General features: G+C 39.8%; 1 protein-coding gene across 1 annotated transcript in view; it reads left to right on the top strand.

The window, feature by feature from the left end:
- Nucleotides 1-6,196: 6,196 nt before the first annotated feature.
- DTNBP1 (dystrobrevin binding protein 1) overlaps nucleotides 6,197-13,165 on the top strand; it is a 62,269-nt gene continuing 55,300 nt past the window's right edge. The window contains exons 1-4 of the mRNA XM_021553254.3: nucleotides 6,197-6,281; nucleotides 9,022-9,072; nucleotides 11,960-12,010; nucleotides 12,703-12,763. Of these exons, the coding sequence (XP_021408929.1) occupies nucleotides 6,226-6,281; nucleotides 9,022-9,072; nucleotides 11,960-12,010; nucleotides 12,703-12,763 (219 nt within the window). The 5' untranslated portion in view covers nucleotides 6,197-6,225. The remainder of the gene's footprint in view (nucleotides 6,282-9,021; nucleotides 9,073-11,959; nucleotides 12,011-12,702; nucleotides 12,764-13,165) is intronic.

Here is a 13,165-nt window from a genome sequence, read left to right on the forward strand (position 1 = left end):
GACACAGAAAACACACGACTTTGCCCTCAAACCAACCAATTATGCTTTATAGCCATGGGGAACATCTAATCATACAATGCCTACTCTAGCAAAATTACTTACAAGTGCAATAAAAATAGCAGGCACAAATACCATTGTATGGCATTCATTCATGCTTAATACATATTTTTAATTTCCTTGACATCCTGGTCAAGGTTAGTTACACAAGCTATGCAGTCTACATAAGTGTGTTTTCTTAAGCCAGTTGCTACCAAGCAGCCCCTCAGATCATTTCCACAGAAGTGCCAGTGTGAGAGTCACTGGAAATGGCATAAACTAGTATTCTGCTAGGAGGGGCAGGGACATGAGACTCTGGCGTCTACTTTGGCTCGTGAGGATTGTCCACACGGTCCTTAAAATACCAAGTGAGACAGTGTAACACAGATCTCCCCACCTAGCTTAGCCAGGAGAAAGGAGCTTATGTAAACAACCCTGAGACTACCTCAAATGCCGGCTGGCCACTAAACACTTGAGCTTGGTCCCACTCAAACGAGTGACGGTTTTTAAGGTGTCTTTGTGAGATGAAATCAGCCATGAACTTAATGTATTAACTGGTAAAATTTTGCTCATCTGTGGTACATGCCCTTGGAGAAAAAGAAATACTACCACATTTCTATTTTGCTTTTCTATGCACAGCCATGCCCTCTAGTGGAACTGGCTGGTTTGCTGAGTGTTTTTTCCTTTTCTCAAAATCAGCACACTCTGAACTACATTCAGTAGGAGTTATGATCCTCACTTTCTTTTTGGAAGCTGCTCTATTATTAAATTTAATAACTTAGTTGTACAGAAGTTTCAAGACACTGAGAGAATCCAAATGATAAAGTTTCAAATAAAGTCCTCATTTTTGAGCCTTCCTATTAGCTGTTCTTTTGATATAAAAATAATCCTGCTTTGTGGTCTTTTACACAATGTCAAAGTCAAGTCAACTAATCTAGGAAGAGACAAAAGGAACTGAAGTAATTTGTGACCACTGCTGACCTCTTCCAATACTTTCATAGCAAAAGCACATAAAAATGTCAGAAAACTTCAGTAACAGTTGAAATTACAGTTTCAGGCCCAACTCCCACTTGCAAGCCGACTGGTGGAGAAACACTTAGAGCTCAGAGTCTCATGTTGTAAAAATACTAAAGACTAGGAATAAAGTGAAGGCAGGAAAGAAAATGAGGCGAAAGATAATGGGAGCCCATATTCTGCTTTCTAAATAGTTTTCAGTATCTGCCAGCTTCAGTGGTGACAGCAAAATTTTTATCAGCAATTCCATGACTCCATTTTCAGCTGTGACTGCAAATTAAGAAAACACAAAATCCTCGCACTGAATTAGGACAGTTACAGCAGCCATGTTAAAATGGTCACTCCCATCACATCAGGACATGTTTTGCCACCTCATCCAGTCAGGTATAACTGTTGGCTGCCCTTGGAATCTGTCTGTCCCAAGATACGTGCTCTTCCTGTCCTCTCCCCAACAGCAATTAAGGTCCTGCAGAAGGAGGATCCTAATGCCTGCTTAGCTTCCTAATTCTGCTTAGCCACTGTTTCCCTCCAGCCCCAGTTTTTCCCTACAGTTCAGAAAGGTAGGAATTCATCACGTCTTCATTCACTAGATACAATGTAAGTAGAGCGGGAGGTGACCACCAAGGAATTTCACCATTATTTTTATCTATTGCTACAATGTGCCTCCCCCCAATCTTTTTCTTAGAAACTGTGAAACTGTTTCAAGATATGAGTTTATTGTTATTATATTATTGTTGATAACATATGAATCAAGATATGTTTTGATTATTATTTGAGAATTGTAATTCACTTCCATGCTGTCAAAATGTAGTCCATTAAAAAGTGAACATCTAAACCAGGTCTTTGAACCTATATTAGCCTGGAGATTAAGTCCCATACCTGTTCTCGTGTGAACTGAATTAAGAATATTTTTACTTGGTAAGCATAAATTATTCTTCCAGTTCTCTTTAGGATTGGGAATGATTACTGACCATTTCTTCTTCTGCTAGTTACAGGGGAAAAAAATTAAAATCCCAACCACACAAACAAAAAAAACCCTTCCTTTACAACTTCCTTTATTGAGATAAAAATATTCTCTATTCATTAAACATAAAAACTTTGTGTCAGCTGCAGAGACTATTACATAGCTAAACACCAAGAGTTAGTACAGATAAGAGCAGAAATTAACTCTTATTAGAAAGCTATAAAGGTTAATTTGTAAAAGGAAGCTCATAGAAGCTACTAGAAATGCTGTTGAGGCCTCAGGATAAGTGAGACTATGACAGATAGTTCTTAGGATGTAATGTTTAAATTTAGCTTCCACTGATATAATGTAAACCTGCAGAAGTTTTGGGCATATAAAACTTTCTGATAAGTGCCATCCTTTCTTTTCAGCATGCAGTGGAATTCCTACCAGAAATGTTGAATCAGATCTTTAGACACTTTCATTAAAGTCTTTATCAATTACAATGGTAGTAGTAGATTTTTAGAATGAAAGTTTGTTTCAGGTATTTCTAACAGTATTTAAGCTTTATATCAGTACATATCCAGTTAGCTAAACAAAATATGTATAGAATTGAAGAGTTATAATATCTACTAGTTGAATTTTTAATCATATTCTACAGATTATTAAAACAAAAAAGTCTTAAATTTCACCCAAGCTATGAAGTTTGTTAAACCATACTATCAGCAAGATTTAAGCAGAAGAGGACAAAAATTACTTCTACAAATCTGAGAGATTCTGAAAGGGCTGAGAGTTTTGTTCACTAATTCTAGTTAGTTTGAGAATGTCATATTGAAGGTTATCAAGCTGACTGCACTCAAAAGAAGAGACCGAGACATAAACTGGATAGATACCTAAACAAACTACATTTCACATCATATCAGTATAATGGGAAAGTATTTAAAATCATCTTTCACCGAAAAGCTTAACAGGCATGAGCCTGGTGTCTGCAGCATCACTCTTTCAGAACAGTCTTAATCTAGAAGTCAATCTAAATGGGGTCACTAAAGCCTAGGAAAAGGTGGAATTATAGAAAGGCATGACTAGACATGACTTTGTGCTGCAAAATCTATTACAGAAATGTAGCCTAATTTATGCCTCTAAGGGAGGCTGATCTAGAAAAGAAATCTTCATTTGACACATGGGTTATACAGTCAAATGCATTTCTGTGTTTTGCTCTAAAGATTTATTGCTACTGACTTTTATCACTGTTCTTTATAGATGAGCAAAGCACAGAATGCCTATGCATTTTTTGTACAGACCAATATAGTCAATTTGCAGAATTTGCAGAAGATACTACATGTGCTTGTATCAGGGAAGCAGAAGAATAAACTAGGAAGTCCTAGCTCAAATTCAGGTCAGAATTTATATCAAATAACCAGCCCCAAACTACTTAATTACTAAATGAGTAGAACAGGTCATTGATACTAAAAATTTATTTAGCACTAATTTTATCTCTAGAAAACTTGACCCAAAGCCCCTGGCAGAATTTTAGATGGCACTGTGCTGAATTAACACCTGAAGGATCTGTCTCAGAGCTGTTTTGCTCTGTTTGTTTAGCAATTTAAATTAATTGCTTATGTACATAAATATTAATAAATTAGTATCAATATGTAACTTGTGTTCAAAATGAAACCATGTAATTCTGCTTTAGTGATGGAAATGCTATAGCTCTGCACTTTCTGGACAAACTGGGGAATCTCTTGATCGGACCAACCCAGAAAAGAAGCTTGGAAAGTGACTAAAAGGGAAAAAAAAAAAAAAAAACAGGCCTATTCACTCTATAAACAAAAAAGAAGATAAAGCTAAACATGTGAGCTGATAAGGAGCTTGCAGAATCTCCTTAATTTTAAATTCCTAAGAACCAATTAAACAAAGTTTACACAGTGTATTTATAATTCATCACAGCCCTTGAGCAGGGGATGTGCTTTTAGAAGTTTTTTCCAGTCTTGTACTTCTAGAATTAGTGGCTGTTAATACTATCTCAACACATTTCTTCTCCCAAATCCTACACAGACATGTGAAACAAAACTGTACAGCAGTTTATGAATAGTTTTTCTAACTGCAAAAGAAGCAATGGAATCTCAAAGTGCTTATTCACTGTGAATTAGCAGGGCCACCACTGACAAAAACCAGTCACAAGGAAATTGAAAATATGTAACACTGAAGAAATTAATATGATTTCTCAAAGGAAAACTGAAAATTAAAGGTTAAAACCCCTCCCTTGTCTTCTGAGCACTTTAATTCCTGTAACATCATATATTACATAAGGCCAGATTGCAAGGCTTTTGTCAGCATTTGCAATGCATGTCGGTGAATACATGAGAAAACACTTGATTCAAGGCCTTCCCCTCCTTCTCTGAAGGACTAACTATACAGGCAAGTAGGAAGTCTCTATTTTCAGAAATTGTTGTTAGGTCAAGCATGAGAAAAATACCTTCTAAATATCATACTTTTTTTACAGAATTTTATATGCAGTCTGCCATGAAAATTGTCTTTCTGACCTCAAGATAAGGCAAGCTGTATCCATTTCAATGTTTGGAATATCAACCCAACCATTTTTCTTTTAGCAAGCGTTTAGCTTTTAATTTGAATTTATGCCACAGGGCAATACTTTTTTTTCAAAACACCAAAGCAGAAACAATCTATAGGTCATATACACTTTGAAAAGCACACAAGCTGTCTTGGATTATGGTGTCAATTTTCCAGTTGATTCAAATTACCTCCAACCACTCCTGAATATACTTCTGCAGTATCAAATGACACATCCAGCAGCAGCTCGCTGCATACATTCTCCTTGTAACAGATTATTTCAGTGCTCTGCTCTTTATATTTTTGGAACTTTCAACCAAAATTGAATTGGTTAGAAAATATTTTCACTTTGAAATCTCATCTTTTTCTAAAAGTTGAAGTCTCAATTAAATGGAAGTTCCAAATCCACCTAAATCCTATGTCCATGTCACTCAAACATTAATTGAAAACACACAGGGTAGGAGACTGTTACTGTAATTGTAAATACAGCCACCCAGAAAGACTGGCAAATTGTTCTGAAAAGGTCTTGATTCCACTTAAACTGTCTAAAGATTTGCTGAATTACTCCTAACAGTTATTATTTGAGCAGACAGTACCTAGAAATCTAATTTGAACTTTTCACTGGATTATTTACTATTTGTAAGAACAGCCTTTTTTCTTTTCGCTCATTGTTTGTAAGAATCACTAGTATCTATAAAACCATCTCCAAAGCAAATAGTGGAGGGACACATAGACAATTCAACTACCTGCTTTGCAAGGACTTTGAAAGGTTATTGTCTATCCCTTACTCCAAGACCCTGTCAACTCTAGGGACACCCAATGGTTTTGCTTTCCGTACTTTTTAGATTTTATCACAGAACCCGACTCCCTGAGTTCACAGGATAGGTCAGGTTGGAATAGACCACAGTGGGTCACCTGGTCCAACCTCCCTGCTCAAACAGAGTCATCCTAGAGCACATGGCACAGGACTGCATCCAGATGGATCCTGAATATCTCCAAATAGGGAAACCGCAACCTCTCTGGGCAACCTGTTCCAGTGCTTGGTCAGCCACACAGTCAAGTTCTTCCTCATATTCTGGTGGAGCTTCCTGGGCATCGGTTTACACCTGCTGCCTCTTGTCCCATTGCTTGGCACCGCCAAGAAGGGCCTGGTTACATCCTCTTGTCACCTTCCCTTCGCACACTTACAGACATTTATATGGTCCCCCTCAGTTGCCTCTTCTCGAGGCTGAACAGGCCCAGCTCCCTCAGCCTTTCCTCCTAAAAGAGATGTTCCAGTCCCTTGATCAACTTTGTATCGCTAAGGAGGTCACTCCTACGCTACCAACGCTGAAGTCAAAATCCCTCTGGCGAGGGTCCCAACCTTCCAAGGTGCTTTCCTGCGGTCTTTAAAAAAGCCGCAACTTCAGGGATTCGCACGCTGCTCAAGATCTGTCCTTGGCACCGCCCGGGCTTTAAGCTTAGCTCTACCCTCGCACCGCGGAGGACGCAGAGCGAGGGGCTCGGCTCTCCCCGGCGAAGCCGCGCTCCCAACCCCAGTGCCCGGACGGGAGGGGCGGGGCGGGCCGAGGGGAGGCGGCACCGGGGGCAGGAGCTCAGCGGCGCCCCGCCCGCGCCCCGCCCTCCGGCGCTGGCCTTCGCAGCCGGGAAAGGCCGGGAAGATGCTGGAGACGCTGCGGGAGCGGCTGCTGAGCGTCCAGCAGGACCTCACCGCCGGGTGGGTATCGCCTGCGGCGCCTGGGGCTGGCGGGGCAGCGGGAGAGGCCCGCGGCCCGGCCGGGCGGGGGGAAAGCAGGTGACCGGCGGCCGGGGAGGCGTGGGCTGGCACCGGAGGGAGGAAGAGGAGGGGATTGCGCAGACGGGAGGCACTGCCGGGGCCGGTCTGTCCCACGGGGTGCCCTGAGTGCGGGGGCAGGCTGGAGCACGGCTCCGGGTGCCGAGTCCCGCCGTGTCCCGGCGGGCCGGGCGCCCTGCGGCGCTGCGGGCAGCGCTGGGGAGCAGGAGGAGGAGCCGCGGTGCCCGGGAAGCAGCTGCGGTCAGGGGAAGGGCGCAGGAGGACAGGCACACCGCTGTTGTGAGACACGATGCGAATGGGGTCACTTAACGCGCTTGAATTTTTTATGAAGTTACCGACCTTCAAGGTTTCATGGGTGAGCGTAATCCCTTAAAGAACATTTCTGGGCGCCACTTGGCGTGTGGAGAAACTTGCTTTTTCTTGGAAGATGAGTTACTGTCACTTGAGGAAAAGAAGCGCAGATGGAACAGCCCCATGCTTGCGCTAAAATGTAGGAAGATCTTCTTCCTACGTTGTCTCACAAGGTTTATGTGGGTAGGCCCCGTGTCGATGGTGTTTTTAGTACAAGCAGGTGGCCCAGGTGAGTGTCACTGGAAGCCAGCGAGTGGCCGGAGGACAAAGTCATGCCTGTGCTGCAGAGCTGATGGCTCATGGTGAGCCACAGGAAACTATCGTGTTGCAATAGTTTACGTTTAAAAACTCTGTAGTCTTTGGCAATGCTAAGGCTGCCTTATAATACCCCTATGGTATGTCTGTGTACCCCAGTAACTTAAAATAAGCAGTTTATCATTAGTTACTTGTGCTGGTGTATGATGGTCAAGAGAAACTGATAGAAGAGGCTGCCAGTCAAACAGATAAATTGCTTGCATGTTATCTGCCTCATCTTACCAAACAGAAACTGAATATTAAACTCTAAAAAATACACACAAAAGCATTGCTTTGTTTGCTTTGTCTAACTTTGTCTTTTGCTTCTCAGAGGAGTTGATATCTCAGCACAGTGTAAGGCTCTTTTGAAAAGGGTGTTTTTCACATGGTGAAAGAAAACAACAGAAAGATCACAACATGCCAGATCTGATGGTCATTTAACTCTGTGGTTCCATATTTGTGTTTTCTATATTTAATGCAGTGGAGTTAATATACTTCCATTTTGCTTTCTTCCTGGTGTTGCAAAGTTTTGTTCTGACAACAGTCCCAGATTTCATAATGTCCATCTTTGTGTTTTGGCAGCTCCATTAATGTGTCCTTTTCCCAGTATCCTGTCTTCAAGTAGTATTTTCATCTGTGGTGTAATGTCTTGGTGTTTTTAGTTGGTGGGGGGTTTTTGTGTTGTTCTTTGGGTTTTTTTTTTTTGCTTTTTTTGTTTGTTTTTCTTGGGTTTTTTTTGATTTGTTTTTGGTTTGGGTTTTTTTTTTTGTCATTGGGAGCCTGTATCTCAGAACCACAGCAGCAGAGGCTGTGGAAGGCTTTTTTTTGTTGTTGTTTTTTTCCTTTAGTATCCCCATGTAGCTAGAACACAAGTTGACCTGGTTTGCCTCCTCTTCCTTCGTAGACCGTTCAACCTAATTTCTTGGTGTTCTGGATTACTCTGTCCTGCACCCCTTCAAAGTGGTAAAAGAAGTCATTTTGTGATGCTGAGACTTTAGCTTAAAATTGTATAATTCTCAAAAGCCAAAGAAAGTATTTTTGGTGTCAAATTGTGGCCAACTTGTTAACTACACGTAGATGCTTGCAAAGTAGAACAAGTTGAATTTCATAAAATTGTGAGGGGGAAGGTTTTCCAGGGCTTCTAAGAAGATAATACCACTTCCCAAGGAGTATGGGAACATGTATGTATTGCTGAAAAAAGATTAAATCTGGGTTGTGTGGTTTAAAAAGACCAGCTTAGAGTTATTAGCTATTTCTGTGGCCTCTTCCTTATATCTGCTTAATTCTGTGTGTCCTGTGAGCGACGTAAACTAAATTTTGACCCATTCACCTGTTAGCAAGACTTGCAGGAAGAGGAAAAACAACCAAAAGGGATGCAGAAGAGTGGAGAAGGGCAAATTTCACAGCTTCTCTCAGCAGTGGGTTCTTCCTCAGTTGTTGCTACTTGGTTTGGCTGTTACAAACAGCTCTCTGAGAGGGAGTGGAGACCTGCCTTAGCATGTCTTTTCTCAAAATGTCAACCACCTGGTGTGCTGTAGAGCTTTGATGTTTCTTTGAGTTCCTGGAAAACAGTGATCAAGACTGGGTGAGTGATTTGACTACCCCTCAAAACAGCCTGAATATCTGTCTCTATATTAGGTTGTTTCTCAGTCTCTGGGTCACTCAGGATTACAAATGTCTCTGTCACGTCTGCGGATATCTTTGGCTCTCATAGTTAATTTCCATCTTGCTTATGTCTGTGCCATTTATTTCTTACTGTCCTGGGCAATAAAACTTTTTTGTGGCCACAAAGGGCTTGTCTGATGCCCTTCTGCAAAAAATCTCAAGATTTAGCAGAAGTGTCAGTGGAAATAAATTCATATGATGGCATCCACAAAACTGAGGGAAATTTGATATATTTGTGAAACAAGCTGAAACAAAATTAACTGTAATAGACTGGATGTGCATTATGTGCTCAAACAATTTGTTCTCTGTTTTTGGTGTTGTAAATGTCTCATGGATTTGTTTTGATTTGTAGGTTGAAGACTTTGGGCGACAAATCAAGAGATGCAAAGAAAAGTAGGCAAAGGTACTTCTGAATGCCTTAATATATAGCGTTAATATAAGATACTCTTGTTAATGAAATATTTGAAGTGGCTCATGTATATGAGCCAATTACAAGAACATTTGCTTATGATTTTACAAAATACTATTTTGACAACAGAAGCATAACAAAAGCAAATGCTTTGCTTAATACAGCCTTCATTGATAGGCCTAAATAATTTCTAATGGCTGTCAATCAGTTTATAAATTACTATGTAAATTAAATGAATATGCAGTGTTATTGTAGTACCTCATAGAAGATTCAGGTTGCAGTACACTGAAATGTAATTGTTTACAATCTCTGTGAATCTCATGTCTTAAAATTGTAACTCAGGGGATTTCTTAATGTAAAAACATAAATAGGAGCCTTTTTACTGTGGAAAATATGTGTGTAATGAAATACTTCAGTTTTCTGTTCCAAGAAGTTTTGAGAATTGTGCTGATTTGGTTTTCTTTCTTTCATTGTTTTGGGGATATTTTTAGTCCTGTACATTTTAGTTCTTTGCTCATTCTTTCAACCTATGTGAGCTACAGGGAAAGACTTGATGTCTGTAAATGACATCTGTGAGTTACTTCTTAAAATCAGTTCAGATATGCTTTAGTGTAAACATGTTCTTGTTAAAGCATACTGTGTAGACACTAATTAGTATAAAAACAAGCCAAGTGCTAAAAATAAAGCAGCTGAAATAAATTGTCCTAAGTTTGGAGTCCTGATGTTTTAGATAATTTTTTTTTAATAGAGGACCTGTTGTATGGACAAGGCATGGAGGCTAAACTAAGTATTGGTGAAGGTGTGAATAAAACTATTTTAGGCAACTGCCTTCTCTGTGTGTTTCCAGTCCTCAGTATTTTGGTTCTTCTGGAGTACTGTAATAAATATCCATTGCTTTTTGAGAAAAGCACTGGGTGAACCAATTGAATCAGCAGAAACACGGGAATGTTGGGGTGGCTTCTGCTTTGCTAATAAAGTTCAGGGACAAACACAGCTTAGCTTGGTTGTCAGGATGGCTGAGGGCACATGAATGGGAACCAAGGAAAGGCCACTAAGGGTGGTGTTGCACTGGGAGTTTGTCACTGACCCTCTGACAAGGGAGAAAATTATGTTTTCTCCAAACAGCTTGAGGAGTCCTCTGTATCATCAAACCCCTATTCTTCTGGGAGCCTTCAGCTTCCAGCTCCTGAAAGGACAGCCTGTTAGTATGCAATCAAGAAGTTCCCTGTGAAGGTGTCAAGGATAATTTCTTGATGCCTCTTCATAACTTCTTTGGCATGCTGGAATAGCCTTAGGAAAGCCAGAGCTCACCTGGAACTGACATTTACAAGAGATGTTAAGGACAAGAAGAGCGGCTAGCCCTGCACTGCTCATAAAAGGCTGGAAGAAAACATGGGATTGGTGATGAATGGGGTAAATTACAGCAAATGTAGAGATTGTTTAGTTATTTAATGCCTTTGTGGCTTCAGTGCCTTGTGCTTAGTGAAGGGGGTCAAGGATACTGACCAGTAGTGATTGAAGATATTCAATCCATAAAAGCTCCTAAGTCTGTATGGGCCAAGAGGTACCTCATGAAAATCAAGAGGTACAAATTCCATGTTTCCCTGGGAAGAAAGTATGCCCTGCAACAATACAGACAGGGGTTGTATCTGGGAAGTAACTTTGCTAAAACGACCCTGAAGTTCTTGACAGACAGCAGGCGGAATGTGAACCCAGGACATGCCTTGTAGCAGGGAAGGACAACAGCTAATGAGGCTGCCAACAATACCCAGACAATAGGATTGAGGAAAGTGATTGTCCCCTGCATTCAGCACACCTTAGATCACTATCCTGTCCAGTTTGGTCCCGAGTTTGAGAAAGGTGTTAATATTCTGGAGCAATTAGTGGAGGGCCACCAAAATGGTTGGGGCAGGAACTTTGTGTATGAGGAAAGGCTGAGATGGGCAGCTGTTCAGCCTGGAGAATAGGTGACTTCTGGGAGACCTAGCAGCAGCCTGTCATTACACCTGAAGTGGTTATTGAGGAAACTGGTTTGTGGTGGGAACTCAAAAGGTGATAGGCCTAAGTTGAAACAAGAGATGATCAGACAGAAAAAGCTGAGAAAAGCTTCCTGAGAAATCTGCTTTTAAACAGGTTTTAACAGGGGATTGGAAAAGAAACTTCCTGAGGTCCCTTTTCACCTCACTGATACTGTCATATTTCCCTTGCCTTAAGGACAAGAATATTTAATTTATGGTGGTTTGTTTGTATTTGTTTTTTCCCATTCAAATTGCTTAGATGCTAGTGCAGAACATTCTATTTGGGTAATCTTCCAAGAGACAATTTTTGGATAATATCAAGATTTTCACATCCTTAGAAGTACTGTATTGTTAATTTTCTATAACTTAAGATGTCTTTATACTTCAAACTGTTATTAATGGAAGTGTATTCATCGAATAGGAGATCATTAGAGCATTAAAATTATTTTTAGTGTAGAATATATTAAGTGGAATATTTGTATTGAGGGACATGAACTTGTGTAGTAGTCTTTTTTCAGAATGGTTCCGTGCCCTTTTTTAGGTTAAAATTATGTTCATCCTATATCTTTGTTAACTGGACTTAGAAATTATTCAACAAAACTTGTTTTTTAATTGACATGGTTGAAAAGGGGTAAGACTAGGCTGTCATAAAACAACAAGGAGTAAAAGTAATCCTATATTTGGAATATTCTTGTAAGATACACCATGTAATGCATTTTAAACCAAAATTGGAAAAATGTTTGTGAAAATAGAAGCAGGAGGAAACATTTCTGTGCTCAGCATATCTGTCAGATGTATGTGCACACATTTTTTATAATATTTTTTTCTTTAACCATTTTGTACATTTGCAATTTGTTTTATAGAACTGTTCAGTGTTTGCCAGAGTTTTCTGCTGGACTGGAATTACTAAGCAGGTATGACCTTCCTTTTCTTTATTAGTGTTTGCTTCCTATATTAGATTAAAAAATCTAATTTCTTAAGAAAGAAATTGGAGAAGAAAATCTAAGTTGCTAATAGGTTTATGGTTGTTCTGGAGTTAGTATTGTGGGAGTGTTACCAAATGATAAATGTGTTTAAAGCTTGCCCAATTCTGAAGTACTGTCATATTAATGAAACTGAAGTTCTGGAGGAAAAGCTGCATTTAAAAGATTATTCTAGTCCATATACTAATGCAGAAGGGTGAAGGACTGAGCTCCAGCACTGAGCCACAGTCTGTGGGTCATAACTTAAAGATATTTGATATAATTTCCTTCTGTCTTTTTTTTTTTTTATTGGAAGCAGTTTATGTATGATTACAATCTTGTGGGTTTTTTTTCATTTTCTTGACTGAGTTCCAAGTGACGTTTAAGGCAGTGAGTTGTCTTTTAAGTATTGTTGGGTCCACTTAGCTTTTAATGTCAGTTAGTAGGTTAAAAAACATAAAATCACTTTTTCTTCAGAAGATACTATCTCTCATTGGTCTTAGCAGACCAGTAAGTACTGGAAAGAATTACACAGCTTTTTAAGCTGTAATTTCTGGTAGTACCTGCAAATATGAGCACAGTGACATCCATGTTTTCCCTTGTAATGAGAGTGCAGTAAGAATAGTAATTTGTCTTCTGTTCAGATATGAAGATGCTTGGGCTGCCCTTCATAAAGGAGCCAAAGATTGTGCAAAAGCTGGAGAGGTAAGAAAAAATAACAATGCCATGCATTAAATATTTTAAAATGTGTAAATAATTTTAAACTAAAATTTTTAGTACCAGCCTACTGAGTTAACCTTGGCCCACAGGTAAACTCCAGGTAAACATCCACACAGCTTTGTTCACTCTCACAGTAATGTAAACAACAATGTAATACAAATGTGAAATAACAAATAACGTGATGCGATGTAAACAGTTACAAAGATGATGTTGTGTGTTATTGCTGTAGATCTTTAAAAGCAGTGGGGCATAGCTGGGAAGGTACAGAATGTATTTGGGGTTGAGGCACCTTAGTGGTTTGTATCAGGGCAGGGCTGTGGCACTGCTGCCCACTCACAGTGCACAAGAGACAGCAAGATTGACTTGGCCAGTAGAAAAGATTTGGGA

The sequence above is a fragment of the Lonchura striata genome, chromosome 2 (assembly GCF_050655825.1).
Source record: "Lonchura striata isolate lonStrDom1 chromosome 2, ASM5065582v1, whole genome shotgun sequence".
In the NCBI taxonomy this organism is placed as follows: Eukaryota; Metazoa; Chordata; class Aves; order Passeriformes; family Estrildidae; genus Lonchura; species Lonchura striata.